This window comes from Hyperoodon ampullatus (assembly GCF_949752795.1).
Source record: "Hyperoodon ampullatus genome assembly, chromosome: 2".
Taxonomy (NCBI): domain Eukaryota; kingdom Metazoa; phylum Chordata; class Mammalia; order Artiodactyla; family Ziphiidae; genus Hyperoodon; species Hyperoodon ampullatus.
In genome coordinates this window covers 189,683,616-189,699,375 of record NC_136915.1, presented here as the reverse complement: position 1 = coordinate 189,699,375, position 15,760 = coordinate 189,683,616, and the positions used below count along the sequence as shown (strand labels likewise).

The following is a 15,760-nucleotide window of genomic DNA, read 5'->3' as shown; positions in this document are numbered from 1 at the left end:
CGACTTAGGCAGATTTTCTATATGTTGACACATGATTACATATGTTATCAACAAGTCACATTTGTTAATATCAGCATCTGTATCATTAGGAGAATTGATAAGTATCCTGAAACTTTTAAACTCACAGTGGTGGATCTATGGATCTGAATCTTACAAAATTCTAATTTTCACTTGAGAATTCAAGTCTTATGAAGGGCAACAAATACTATCAGATGTTTTCCTTGAAGTGACAGACTCATTTCACTCATTTTCAAGAAAATGTCTGCCAGATACCGTCTGAACAACCGTATTTGTCTGCTGTATGTCCTTTCAAGTAAAAAATGATGTTCTAAGAAAAAAGCAGCCAACTTAGCTGACAATTCAAACAATTGCACTAATGCCTTTCATGGAATCAACTGGCATGTTCTGGTTTGCAGCTGAAGTGCTTTATTTGTACCACCTGTTTCACTCAACCACTTGTACTCTGAGGTCAAAATGTAATAAAAATTTTACTGCTTTATCAAAGTCATTCTTCACTAAAACTGGTTTTTGTTTTGTTAATTTTTTAAATTACTCATGTGTGTCAGTGAAACAGTTCAATGCCACTGCCTAGGTATATGCTAAAATACCAGCAGTTTTACCCTCGATTGCTGTTGTGTTACAGTGTAAATAAGAAAGCAGGGGAAAAAAGCAAAAACTGTTTTGGAATTATTATGGAAACAATTTTGAGCTCACAAACCCCTTGAAAAGGGTCTTAGGAATTCCCAGGGTTACATAGACCCCACTTTGAGAACTGCTGTTCTGGAGTATACAGTGAAATGTTTAACCAACATTATTAGATGCCTCCATATTTTGGAGTCCATTGTTTGGAAAAGCTGAAAAAGAGAATGATGAAAGAGGTTTGATTAATGTATAAAATCTAAGCTAAATATGATCGCATTTGTTTGAAAATTGCACTTATTTCTGAGACTCAAAAAATTGCTTAAGATAATCTCATTAACCTTTAGGAAGGTGGAAACAATAAAACTGCTAATTCTCATTACTGCCCTTTAAATCAAACGTTTACTATTCCACTTAGTAACTTGTTTTTCCTTTTTCTCTTATTTTATTACTTCTTTCCATTTTCCCCCCAACTTTTAAAAATTGAGTGTTTTTAGAGAAATTAGAGTTTTTTTGCTTTACTTCAAGGGTTAGGAAAACATTATCATTGTGTACTTAAAGTATCTTAAGTTACAGAAATATATAGTGATGAGTGAACATCCCTGTGCTCCCACACCCATGTCTACTAACCCCTTCTAACAGTTTGACTCATTCATTTAATCAACGAGTAGTTGTTGAGCACCTCCTTTGTGCTGGGCATTGTTTTAGGTCCTAGGGATGTAATGGTGGATAAGGCAGGCATGTGTCGTCTTATTGGTAACAACTATCACCATAGCAGTACCAACAACAGCCCACATTTACCATGTTTGTTGTGTGCCAGATATTGTGCTTTAGATATATTAGTTATTTAACCCTTGCAACGGCCCTATGAGATGTTACCCTCATTTCACAGATGAAGAAATTGAGGCCTAGAAAAATTAACTTACTTGCCTGAGGTCACACAGCTAGTACATGGTGGATCCAGAATTTAAACCCAGGTCTAAAGCCCAGATTGGTGGTTCCACCTGCCATACTGCCTCCCACATTTTCTATTCACTTGTTAACACATTTTTTAATCTTTTTTTTTTTTTTTTTTTTTACTGAAGTTGGACTGTTGTGCAAAATATTTTGCATTTTTCTTCACTTAATGATAAAAGTTTGACTTTCAGTGCACATAACAGTATTAGCTAACATATTGAAGGCTTATAAGGTACTTTTATATGTATTATTTTTTAGTATTAATTTATTTGTAGTAACTGATCCTCACAATGACCCTATGTGGTTTTACAGGTTCCTCGTCATTTCACAGATGTGGAAACTGAGTCCCAGAGAGGTTAAGAAACTTGCCCAAGTTATGTAGCTAGGCAGTGGGAGAGCTGGGTGCAAACCCAGGCACTGTTGCCTTGAAGTCCATACACTTAACCTTATCACAACACCACCTCTTTTAAAAGTATTCTTAGTATAAGCATCCTATAATTTATTTAACTAAATTTCTTAATGATGAACATTTTGAGATTCCAATTATTTCTCTAACACAAATAATCCATTTATAAATTGTAATATTTATCATTGTACTATAATAATTATAATCACTGTTTGATTTTCAAGATCTAGGTAGTAGAGAATAAGTAGGGGACAGATAGTTTGGTCCTTCAGGTGATTTTTCTCCTTTTAAAGACAGTTTTTTTAAGGTATATAAGAATCTATACCCATGATATAAAATGTAAGCATTATAAATGTACAATGTAGAAAATACAAGTCCATTATAATCCCTGCTTCAGAGATAACCACTTCAAACAGTTTATATTTTTCAAGATTTTTTCCATATATATATGTGTGTGTATTTAATTATATTTCTTCCATACTAAATTGTAAACCCAGGAGTTTTCATGTATAATCCCTGACACATAGTAGGTATCTGATAAATGTAGAAAGAATATTACAGTTAAAGAACACTAGGATTCACTAAGACACTAACAATGACTGACTTATAGAGGCCTAGGTATTTTTAAGGTATAAGAAAGTACTCTACAAAGAAAAGAAAATGATACTGGAGTATGAATTTATAATTTCTAGAGTCCCTTGATACTTTTCTAGTTCTGTATTACATTTCTACCTTACTATAATTTAATGTTTTATTTGTATTACATTATTCCTGCCATGTTTATTAATACGCCAGATTAGTGATTTCCCAATTATATTGTATTTTTTATACTATATTATGCCAACAGTTTCTGTTAAACTGATCAGTAATTCAACAATAATATCTATCAGTCTTTTTAGTGTATGCCTCCTATGAGCCTATGCTAGAAATTTTATAGTATATATTACATAAATATATAATCCTTGGTTCTAGGCTTCAAGAGCTTATAGTAAATATTTCCAATCCAGGGTCTCTGGACTCTGAGGAATATTTTCAGATATTTAAAACATTTAATTAAAATTATATTTATTTGTGATAATGTCATACAGATTAACTAAATACATAGTTTTGGTATTTATGGATGGAATTGCATCATTTTAGAGAGGTAATACTGCCTGTCTTATGCTAATCATATGCTCTAATTGGAAGTGTGCATATGTGTGGATCATTGATTAACAAAATATCTAGAAAAGGTGTCTTTTACAATTTGTGTATAAGGATCCAGGAATGACCCTTTTGGTAATGCTTCTCTGCAAAACATTGTTGTCTTGTTACTTTTTCACTGATGAGAAAGCTAAGGTCTGTCTGATTTATTGCTTTAGGTCATTGGTACTAGGTTTGTGTGACTCCACCTGTTCAGTCTTTCAGGAAAGAATGATTGAGTGTCTGCCATGTGTCAGACACTGTGCCAGGTGCTCGGGGAATGATAAACAGTCAGGAGCCCTCTCCTCAAGGGTGTTCACAGCTTAGTGGAGGAGATTGGTATTAATCAGTGAAATACAAAATTACAGTGGCAATAAGTGCCGCATGGAGTGAAATGAGAACCGTATTGTGAAGTTCAAAAATAATCTATTAAGACTACCCTCCCTTCGGACACCAACTACAGAGTTTTGGGTACCACAAACCACCCTCACTTCTGATACTTGCAAGTTTGGGGAGTCCCCAAGACCACCCTCAGGTTCTGTAATTTGTTAGAAAAACTCATAGACCTCACCAAAATCTCTGATAGTTACACAGTTCATTACAGTGAAAGGACACAGATTAAATTCAGCCAAGGGAAGAGACACGCAGGGCGGAGTCCAGGAAAGCTGCTTGTGGTCTTCGCCGGGGGAGTCAAAGCCAGCGCTGTAACTTGACTGGTGGTAATGTGTGACGGTGTGCAGAGTGCTGCCACTCAGGCCATCTCAGCCGATCCTTGGTATCGAGTTTTTATTGGCCCTCAGTCTCCAGCCACCCTGGAGGCTGAGATGATACTGTCCCACCCTGGAGGCTGAGATGATACTGTCGACACAGAACCCACCCTAAGTCACACCGTGAGACTATCTGTGTGGCCCACAGCCCCCAGGTAAACAAAGACACTTTTGTGAGGCATGGCTTCTCAAGAGCTTAGAGATCACCTCCCAGGAGCCAAGGGCAAAGGCCAGGCCTCTCTTAGGGCAAGACTAGATTCTTCACTGCACACATAAAAATGAGACTGACCTCTTCAGGGAGATCTGAGAAAGCTTCTCTGAGTAAGTGACATTTCAGCTGAAATCTAAAGGTTAAGTAGGTATTACCTGGGGGAAAGAGGTTGAGGATCATCCCAGATTACTAACAGCTTTATAGTAAAAGGGAATAAGGCTAGTAAAATGTACTATTACAGGAAGGCCAGTGTAGCTGGACTAGAGACAGCACAGGCAGGGTGGTATGAGATGATGAAGCTGAGCAAGCAGTGTGGTAGTCAGGGCTCAGTACGATTAGGTATAGAGAAACAATGGTTTATAAGAAACACACGTTTTTCTCTTTCTCATTCTCCGTGGAGCACGTCAAGATGGCAGGCTCTTTTGTTCTGTTCCTTTGTGTGTGCTTTCTATTCCAAAGGTTACTTCATGGTCTGAGATGATTGTTGGAGTTTCAGCCGTTCTATCTCAATTCCACATTCAAGACAGTAGAAGCGGACAACACACTCCTCTCTTTTTACGGACGTTTTCTAGAACTTGCTCATGTTACATGCTTTCTTCTCTTTGTCCAGAACTCAGTCACATGGCTGTACTTAGCAGCAGAGGGGGAAGCTCTCCTCATTCCAGGTGGACATGGACCCAGATAAAAGTTGGGTCCTCTGTCCATCTGGAAGAGGGAGAAGGTGGATATTAGAGAATAACTCTCCACTTCCTGCCAAGATGTGGACAGAGGCAGAGCATGCTTGAGCCTTTCGTCTGTATCCTAAGAGCAGTAGAAGGTTATTGAGGTGTTTTAAGAAGGGTGACATGATCAGATTTTCATCTAGAAGAGATCACTTTGGCTACAGTGTGGGGAATGTGTTTGAGGAGGAGGGAGTGGTGTAGGATATGAGACTACATATCAGTTAGGAGGCTTTTGTAGAAGTCCATGCAAAAGCAGGTAAAAGACTGTTAGTAGTGATAGATGTGAACAGATGTGATTAATACTCAGGAGGTAGAGTAAGTAGCACCTTTAATGTGTAATGATCAGACGTGATGAAGGAAGGGGACAGGTCAGTGATGATGAGTGTGTCTTCCTTTTTTCCTTTTTAAAAAATTGATCTTCAGGTACACAGCGTGGAATTATGATAATTCTTGACTGATGACACACGCTCATGTCCTCCTTGTATTTATTTGTTTACTTATTTGGTGACTAAGTAATGTAGTAAGCACCTAAGAACTCACCGCCTAGACAAACGTCATCTATCATTTCCTTGTGTTACACCCATTGTCCCACATAGCTCTCATCCTCCCTCCCTTCATCCAAGGAACCTGCATGTGGAATTCTGTATATCGTTTCCTTGCTTTCCACTTTCTGTATTTTTTCTAATCCTAAAAGGGCTGTGTGTATATAAAATTTTAACTTGATAAAAAGTATCATTCTCTTTGTAGTTTTGGGAGACTAACTTTTTTGACTTAATATTTTAAGATTTATCCACTAGTTGTTTATCATAATAGTTAACTTATTTTGCATGCTGTACAATAATAATTGCACGAATGTGCATGAAGAGTAAGTGTTTACTCTTTGTAGATTGGCATTTGAGTTTTCATTTGCATTACTGTAAACTGTGTGGCTACATACATTTTTATATGTCTCCTGTTGTATTTCTGCAAATTTCTCCTGGTACATATGTAGAAGTACAACAGTGCTTCTTCTGATACGTAAATGTAACTTTAGGAGGAAATATCAAAGTGCTTTCGGAAGTAGATACTCCAGTTTACACCCCTACTAGCAATATCTGAGTTACTGTGTAGCCACATACTCCAATATGTGGTATTGTCAGGCCTTTTTTTAAAAAAAATTAATTAATTAATTTATTTATTTATGGCTGCATTGGGTCTTCGTTGTTGGGTCTTCGTTGCTGCATGCAGGCTTTCTCTAGTTGTGGCGAGCGGGGGCTGCTCTTCATTGCAGTGGCCTCTCTTGTTCTGGATCATGGGCTCTAGGCACGTGGGCTTCAGTAGTTGTGGCTTGCAGGCTCAGTAGTTGTGGTTTGCGGGCTCTAGAGCGCAGGCTCAATAGTTGTGGCGCACGGACTTAGTTGCTCTGCGGCATGTGGGATCTTCCCAGACCAGGGCTCAAACCCATGTCCCCTGCATTGGCAGGCAGATTCTCAACCATTGCGCCAGAGGCCTTTTTGATTTTTGCCAGCCAGCTCATTCTAAAATGGTACTTCATTATGGTCTTAGTTTACATCTCCCTGGGCACTAATCATGTTGAAAGGGTGTTGATGTACTTAGTGGCCATATGTGTTTCTTCTGTGAAATTCTTAAATTATTTTTCTGTAGGACTAACTGTACTTTTTGATTTGTAGGCGTTGTTTATATCTTCATGATACTGCTTCTCCAAGTTGGCACCTTATTGTTTTACCTTTTCTGGGTGTCTTTTGATGAATAGAATTTTGTGTTTTGTTTATTTATTTATTTATTTTTATAATTTTATTTTATTATGTATTATTTTTGGCTGCGTTGGGTCTTCATTGCTGTGCACTGGCTTTCTCTTGTTGCTGTGAGTGGGGGCTACTCTTTGTTGCAGTGCACAGGCTTCTCATTGCAGTGGCTTCTCTTGTTGCAGAGCACAGGCTCTAGGTGCTCGGGCTTCAGTAGTTGTGGCTCGTGGGCTCTAGAGCGCAGGCTCAGTAGCTGTGGCGCACGGGCTTAGTTGCTCCATAGTATGTGGGATCTTCCCAGACCAGGGCTCGAACCCGTGTCCCCTGCATTGGCAGGCAGATTCTTAACCACTGCGCCACCAGGGAAGCCCAAATTTTGTATTTTAGAGCCAATGCTTTTTTGCGTCTTGTTTAAGAAATTGTTGTCTATCTGAATTTGTAAAAGATATTTACCTATGCATTTAAATTTTAATTTTTGATATCTATGTCCATAATTCATTGGGAGTTGGATTTTGGTATGTTATTTGAGGCAGGGGTTCAATTTTATCTTTTTCCATGTGGATCACCCTTTTTTTCTAACCTCATTTATTGAACATCCATTATTTTCCCTATTTATCGGACATGCCACCTCTGTTGTATACCATAGCTCCGTGTGTGTGTGTGTGTGTGTGTGTGTGTGTGTGTGTGTTTTCTGGACTCTACTGATCAATTTGTCTGTCTCTCTGCCAATACCACACTGTCTTAATTCCTTTCACTTCTTCGTAAGTTCTTATATCTAATAGGTCATGTCTCTTCTCCCTCCTCTTTTTCAAAAATATCCTTGCTATTCTTGACCCTATGTTCTTCATATAAATTTCAATGTCATCTTATCAAGTTGTATGAAAAATTATTTTGGAATTTTGACTGGAATAGCATTGAATATATGTATCAATTTGGGGAGAATTTATATCTTCATGATACTAAGTCATGAACGTAGTATGTATCTCTATTTAGATCTGCTTTTATTTATCTGTTTATTTTTAGATATGGTTTTATTATCTTTAGTATGTTGCATAATTTTCTCTATAGAGGTTTTACATCTTTTATTAGATTTATCTTAATTCCTTGATCTCTTTGTTATAATTATAAATCATCTTTTCTTCAGTTACATTTTCTAGGTGTTTGTTGCTGGTATAAAAAATGTAATTCATTCTTATGTCTTAATATTATATTTAGCCATCTTACTAACCTCTATTATCTCTGTTATTTGTTGTTTTGGGGGGGTTCTATCTAAATTACTACGTCAAACAAAGCAGTTTTGTCTCCTCATTTTGAATCCTTATGTCTCTAATTTATTTTTCTTATCTTATTGACTGGTTAATACCTCCAGTAAAATCATTGTGATTTTAAAGGGAATGCTTTTCCCATTTCCCATTTCAGATTGTTTTTTCTTAATGTTCAGGTAAGGACATTCTTTTAATAATTTAGCAAGTGTCCTTATTATGGAAGGATTAAGTTTTTTCAAATGCTTTTCTGCATCTATTGAGATGATCATGTTTATTTTCCCTCTTAATAGGTTAATATGGTTAGTTATGTTTATGAATTTTTCTAATATTAAATCATTCTTCCATATCTGAGATAAGCCCAGTTGGTCATTCTTCCATATCTGAGGTAAGCCCATATTCTCTTTTTATGCACTGTTGAATTTAATTCAGTAATATTTGTTTAGAATTTTTACATCTATATTTATGAATGAAATGGCCTTAATTTTCCTTTCTTGTAATGGCTTTGAATAGTTTTAGTATTAGGGTTGTGCTTGCTTCATGAATTGAGTTGGATTTTCCTCTTTTTCTTATTGTCCTGAAGAATTTGGACAATTTAGACCATCTAAAGTTGAGATGGTCTGTTTCTTCAAATTTTGATAGAATTGGCCTATAAAACCATCTGTGCCTGGTATTTTCTTTGTGAGTATATTTTTAACTACCACTTCAATTTAATAGCTAAAAGACTTATTTGGGCTACTTATTTTTTCTTGACTTAGTTCTGGTAAGATTTTTTTTTTTAATTTCTGCATTTTAGCTTAAATTTACAAAATTGTTTTATATGGTTATTACTATCCCCTTATTCTTTTTAATCTTATTTTATTTTTAGTTATATTCCTGTCTCCTAGAATTCTGACTCGCATATTTGGGTGACCCTGCTTTTAATGGATCCTGCTCCATTAATCTATTGCCCTTTATTATTTCATACTAGCATTAGAGTAGCTACCCAGTGGGATCTTGTTTGTTTTTAGCCACCTTCAATCTCTCCTGTAAATTGTCTTAAACTGAACTTTCTGAATCACTGTATTTACTGTTATTTCCTATTAAAAATCTCTTACTCCTAGCGTGAACTCCTAATTGCCTAAAGGCACTGATTTATGAGGTAACCAATGACTCTGATTACAAGCACACTAGTACATACCAGTGTGCTCATTGTCTCTTGAACGTCTCGTCTCAATTTGTTCCTTGTTCGCCCCCTTCTCGTTGGGGACTATATATATAATTTATACTGCAATAATTTTTTGTGAAGAAAGATGAAGTTAAAATTCTCCCAAATGGATGTATATAGGTGTTTTTTAAGTGTTTCACGAGGACAAGGACCACATGTCTCTTGTTCACTGTATATTCAGCATTTATCACAATGTCTAGCACACAGTGAGTTCTCAGTAATAAATATTTGAACGAATGAATGGCTGTGCACTTTTTAATGTCTTAAATTTTTTTTTTTTGGTAATTCTGTGCGGTATTCCCCCCTTACCTGCTGTTTTACTTTCCATGGTTTCAGTCAACTCTGGCTGAAATATTAAATGGAAAATTCCAGAAATAAACCATAAGTTTTAAATTGTGTGCCATTCTGAATAGTGTGATGAAATCTCATTCTGTCCTTCACTGTCCCACGTGGGATGCATCCCTTTGTCCCTCATGTGTGCTACCAGCCTGTTAGTATAGGAAAAAACATGATATATATAGGAGTTGGTACTATCCATGTTTGAGGCATCCATTGGGGGTCTTGGAAGATATCCCCCAAGGATAAGGGGACCACTGTGCTATTTATAACATAACCACTTGGTGGCACTTAACTCATTTAAAAACCTGAAGAGGTATGTTTACACTGATGCACACCATAATGACTGTTCTTCACACATATGCAAAATGAGCTGTAATAAATCGTGGACAGTGTAAATCCTTATTAACACCGGAAGAGAAGTATCAGTAACCATGAGATTTTTTTCTTTTTTTTCCTTTAAAAAAGAAAACAGGTTTATTGAAATACAATTGGTATACAAAAAACTGCACATGTTTAGTGTGTACAATTTGATGAGTTTGAAAAAAAAAAATTCCTAAAGTGGTAGGTTACAGACTTGAAGTCCTTAGATCATAGGAATGTTTGATAGTATTCTCTGCCATAGCCTCAGCATCTAGCCTAGAATTGGGTACATATTATATCTTTAATGTGTCATCATTTTGAAAGGATGTGTGAATGAGTATAAATTTTAACTTCTGCTAACTTCGCTTCTACCAACCCATCTCCAGATAATTTTGGCCCAAGATAAGGGAGCACTAAGTCTTATCTTAGTTAACGACCCTTATGATGTCTCCTTTAATCATTAAAAATTTTCATCCAAGTTTATTTACTAAAGAACTGTGACTCAGAATACATATTAAAAGAAATCAGCAGCAATGTTAATTGGATTCTAGATCTCCTGTTACTTTTCCTTAATCGTCAATCATAAGATAGTTTTGAGTACAAAATACTGTAAGAGGAATTACAAGAATGTGGTGGTATCACTGTTTGAGAATTGGGAGTAAGACAGTGTTCTCTAATGGAGAAAGCAGCCTTATCAAGGAACTCCTCAAACATACTGCAGTCAAAAATGTAAGAACTGGTGGGTACTCACAAGACTTCAAAAGTCTGGCAAAGAAAAGTATAGGAGTATAAGAGTTAATGAGGGAAGATAATGGAAAAATTTTCTTTTGAAATCAGGCAAGATAGAAATAATTTACCAAATTGTAAGACCATAAGTGAATTAGCATTTTTGGAAAATGGTACTTAATTATAATATTGTAATGAAATATAGCAATAGGACTAAACTATATTATAAAAAATCATTTATCAAGTTTAATTTAACTCTACAGTTAACCTTGCTGGTGTTCGAAGTGATCATCTGAAGCTCTTTCCACCTCTGTGATCTCAGCCCTGTGTAGGTGCTGTAGGGAGTGTGGCAGAGCCCTTGTCCATAAGTAGGTTATAATCTTGTTGGAGAGACCACATACGTGTACAGAGCCAGCCTCATGTTGTGGCTAAGTACACAAAATTCTAGAACCAGATCACCTGCCTCTTGCTTAGCTCTGTGCCCTTTGGGCAAGCTACTTAACCTCTTTGTGCCTCAGCTTCCACAAATGTAAAATGAGGATAATATTACTCCTTCTTCATAGGCTGTTGATTGACAGGATTAAAAGTATTAATACATGTGAAGTGCCTAGAAAATTACCCACACATAGTAAGTGCTATCTAAATGTTCTCTCCTCTCACTAGAATGTAAGGTCCACATAACTTGTTAAATAAACAGTTAATAGCTAGATGACAGCACTATAAAGATTGAATTGAAAAATATGTAGACAGTATATACACGTTTTTAGGAATTCAAATGAGGGAAGAAAGTAATACGAGTTGTTGGATAAGTTCTTTAAGAGCCACATCGGTGAGTTGGAGCTTGCATTGGATACTGAAATATGGGTTGAATTTTTATAGGTAGAAATGAGCATAGGAGGAAGTGAATAAGAGGGAAGGACAAGCTCTTTTGGTTTAATTAGATATATGTTTTAGACCAGGAAAGATTGGCTTTGTTACCTTAACTGGATTGGTTTCACTGATATGAGTTCATTTAATTTATTTGATTTCCTAGAATCTTCAGCTCCAGAATTGCATCAAATTCCTGAAAATAAATTAGATTGGGAATTGATCATGTTTATTATGTTTATGCTAAGACTATATGAAATAAAATTTGGAAACTTTTTTTCATATTTTGGGGGTCATCATCACCAGTTAAAAGCTATTTTTTTAACAAATTGATAATGTTTTTGCTTTCATATTTTATAGGTAATTAATAATGCTTGTGCTACTCAAGCCATAGTAAGTGTGTTATTGAACTGTACCCATCAAGATGTCCATTTAGGAGACACATTATCAGAGTTTAAAGAATTTTCACAAAGCTTTGATGCAGCTGTGAGTACAGTCGTATTATTCCTAAAATGCCCTGTTTGTGGTGGTTCTTATTTTAATAGGCTATTCTTAAAACTTATTTCAGATGAAAGGTTTGGCATTGAGTAATTCGGATGTGATTCGACAAGTACACAACAGTTTCGCCAGGTAAAGATACTTTATGTGAAATAAATACTGTCTCTGTTTTTTTGTCCCTCACTGTTTTTTTCTTTGCTGTAGACAGCAAATGTTTGAATTTGACGCAAAGACATCAGCAAAAGAAGAAGATGCTTTTCACTTTGTCAGTTATGTTCCTGTTAATGGAAGGCTGTATGAATTAGATGGATTAAGAGAAGGACCGATTGATTTAGGTAATGTGGTTACTATTCCTGGTATTTCACTTTTCATAAGGAAAAAAAGATTGGATGTTCACCTTTGGTTTAGCCCTAGTCCTGCTTAAGTTTAGAAAGGGGAGGTGACTGTGAGGTGTGATGCCATGCAGGCTTTAAGCTCTTCAGTACTTTATGAAATTAAGTAACAGGAGTTAGGACATGTTGACTACTGTAGTTGCATTGGGACCTTTAGTTTTTTTCCTACAAGAAAAGTTTTTTTAACCCATAGATTACATAATTTATTTTTAATTTTTCAGTTAACTTTTAAAAACTACTTTTTTCTATGTAACTAGTGCATTAATGTGCTGTCCTTTGTGCCAAAGTGTGGATTTGTCCTGATCCCACCCCATCTCCTACCTTGAGCTAATGATAAATGGTTATTGAGGTTGAGGTGGTTCTGATCTAGTAATGAACTAATAGACCCACAAAAGAATTTTAACTCCTTATTTTTACCTCATTAAGTTTTCTTTTTCTTTTTCTTAAAATTAGGTTTAAGTGCAGTGTAACCTGTTTTAATGGAATCTAATGTTATCTGCTGTCCATAAAACTTTATACTTTCAGATTAAAAAAAAATAACACTTTCATTTTGCTTGTTCTTATTGACCATGCCCATGTCTAGAGCTAATACTTCATCTAATGCAGATTTACATGTTTAAAAATATTTATTTTTCTATGTTTCTTAAAGAAAATTAATAGAATGTTCTTTTAATTCTGTAGAAGCTGATTTTCTCTGGTTTGGGGGTTGATCTGATCACTGCATTTTTTTCTCTTGGCTTCTATCTGGTCAGCCATTCTCTATTCATTAGATCCATGAGTTATAAAGGAAGTAAAATATAAAACAGAACAGCCAGTTTTGCTATACAACTGGTGGCTATACTAAAATTTAGGTAAAAAAGAGGATTAAAAAACTGGATAAAATTGGTTTTGCATTGTGTGTGGATTTCATTTTTTTTTCTGTAGTTATGATAGTGGGGAGTCAGAAGAGGATTGAATCCTTATTTTGTCACTAATATGTGAGCTGGTTTTTTTTAGTCCTCTGTCTCATCGTCTGTAAAATGAAGGTAGTTATCCGTATCTCACAGAGTCGTGAGTGTTAATGAAATAATTCCCTAGTTCATTATTTTCTCAAACATTTGTTTAGCACCACTAAGTGATGCAACAATGTGGAAACGCAAATTATGATGATACTCTTTCCCCTTACCATTACTAAGAAAGTAAGAGTTGGAGCTTAACATAGTTATGCTAAAAGGTTTTTTACTATCCTGAATTTGTCAAAATATTAATAAAAATATTTTGGACCAAACTTTTGAAATAATATTAATGTTGATTTTATTTGACATAAATGCTTTTACATTTCTTCCTAGGTGCATGCAATCAAGATGATTGGATCAGCGCAGTGAGGCCAGTCATAGAAAAAAGGATACAAAAGTAAATGCTCAGCTAATCTTATTGGCATAACTAATGTTCTCGTTTTTAAACCTTTATTTTATCGTTTTAGCAATACTTATTGGGCTTCTACTTTTGATTGGATTAATGTGTTCAGGAAATCTATTCGGAAAATCTCTAAATTCTACATCGTAGTAAGTCGTCTTGTCTTTATAGAAGTTAAACATGCACATTTCCATTAAGTTAGATATTTTGTACAGTTATTTTGTAGAGTTTTGTTTTTAGGAGTATCTGTCTTTTTTATTAAATTAAACTTTTTATTTTGAGATAATTATATATTCACATTAAGTTATAAGAATACAGAGAGCTTCTATGTACCCTTTACCCTGCAGGAGTAGCATCTTGTAAAACTACGGTACAATGTCACAGCCAGCTATTGATGTTGATATAGTCAAGATACAGAATAATTCCATCACCACAGTGGTTCTTCATGTTGCCATTTTATAGCTACAGCCACTGCCCTCAACCCCACCCTCCCCCATCCTTAATCCCTAGTTCTATAATTTTTGTTATTTAAAGAATGTTATATAAATGGAATCATACAATATTTAACCTTTTTGGATTGGCTTTTTTCACTCAGCATAATTCTCTGGAGATTCATCCAGGTTGTTAAGTATATCAATAGTACATTCTTTTCTATAGATGGGTAGTAGTCTATGGTATAGATATTCCATTTTTTTGCCCATTCACCCATTGAAGGACATCTGGATTGTTTCCTGTTTTTAGCTGTTATGAATAAAGCTGCAGTAAACATTTGTGTGCAGATTTTTGTGTGTACATAAGTTTTCATTTCTCTGGGATAAATAACCTAGTTGTATGGTAAATACATGTTTAATTTTTTAAGAAATTGACAAACTCTTGCAGAGTAGCTGTACTATTTTATTTTACATTTCCACCAGCAGTGTAGTATGAGTGATCCAGTTTCTCCACATGCTAGCTAGCATTTTGTGAAAATTTTTTATCTTAGCCATTTTGATAGGTGGATAGTGATATTTCATTGTGGTTTTAATCTGCATTTCCCTAGTGACTAATGTTGAAAATCATGCCTTTTGTTTATTTTGTAATTGGATTGTTTTTTGACTCTTGAGCCTTGAAGTTCTTTACATACTCTAGCTATCACTAGTCCTTTGTCAGACACATTGCCTGAAAATATTCTCTCCCAGTCTATAGCCCATCCTCTCCTCCTCCCAACGTGGCTTTTCACAGAGCAAAAGCTCTTAATTCCAGTGAAGTCCAATTTGTCAGTCTTTCCCACTGTGAGTTGTATTTTTGTTGTCCAATCTAAGAATTCTTTGCCTAGCCCTAGATCCCAAAGATTTTCTCCTTTTTTTCTAAAAGGTTTATATAACATTTTACATATAAGTTTATGATCTATTTTGAGTTAATTTTTGTGTGGTGTGAAGTTAAGTCAAGGTTCATTTTTTTTTTTCCTCTGTTTGTCCAATTGGTCTAGCACCGTTTGTTAAAAAGGCTATCCTTCCTCCTCTGAACTGCTGCTGCACCCTTGTAAAAAAAATCCAGTGGGGCATATTTGTGTGGGTCTATTTCTGGTTCACTGTTCTGTTCCATTGATTTATTTGTCTGCTGTCTGCAAGTACTACAGAGTCTTGATGACTGTGGCTATATTGTAAGTCTTGAAATCAGGTAGACTGATGCCCCCAACTTTATTCTTTTTCTTCAGAATTGTTTTAGCTGTTATAGATACTCTGCCCTCCATGTAAATTTTAGTATAATCTTGTATCTACAAAAATTCTTTTTGGGATTTTGATAGGAATTGTGTCAAACATCAATTTTAGGAGAATTGACATTTTTACTATATTGATTTTGCCAATCCATGAACATGGTATGTCTATCCATTTACTTGGACCTTCTTTAATTTCTTTCATCAGCAATTTGTAGTTTTCCGCATGCTAGTTCCATATGTATTTTGTCAGATTTATACCCAAGCACTTCATATTCTTTTGAGTGATTACAAATGATACTATATTTTCATTTTTGTTCCATGTGATCATTGTTAGTGTGTAGAAATAAAGTTGATTTTTTTCTTTCTTTGTCTTGTATCCTTCAACC

The 15,760-nt window shown here is 35.4% G+C and overlaps 1 protein-coding gene across 2 annotated transcripts in view; it reads left to right on the top strand.

Moving 5' to 3' along the window:
* UCHL5 (ubiquitin C-terminal hydrolase L5) overlaps nt 1-15,760 on the top strand; it is a 51,118-nt gene that overhangs the window by 11,182 nt on the left and 24,176 nt on the right. For both annotated transcript variants that reach the window (XM_079698100.1, XM_079698099.1), the window contains exons 4-7: nt 11,751-11,876; nt 11,959-12,020; nt 12,093-12,223; nt 13,609-13,672. In XM_079698100.1, the coding sequence (XP_079554226.1) occupies nt 11,751-11,876; nt 11,959-12,020; nt 12,093-12,223; nt 13,609-13,672 (383 nt within the window). The remainder of the gene's footprint in view (nt 1-11,750; nt 11,877-11,958; nt 12,021-12,092; nt 12,224-13,608; nt 13,673-15,760) is intronic.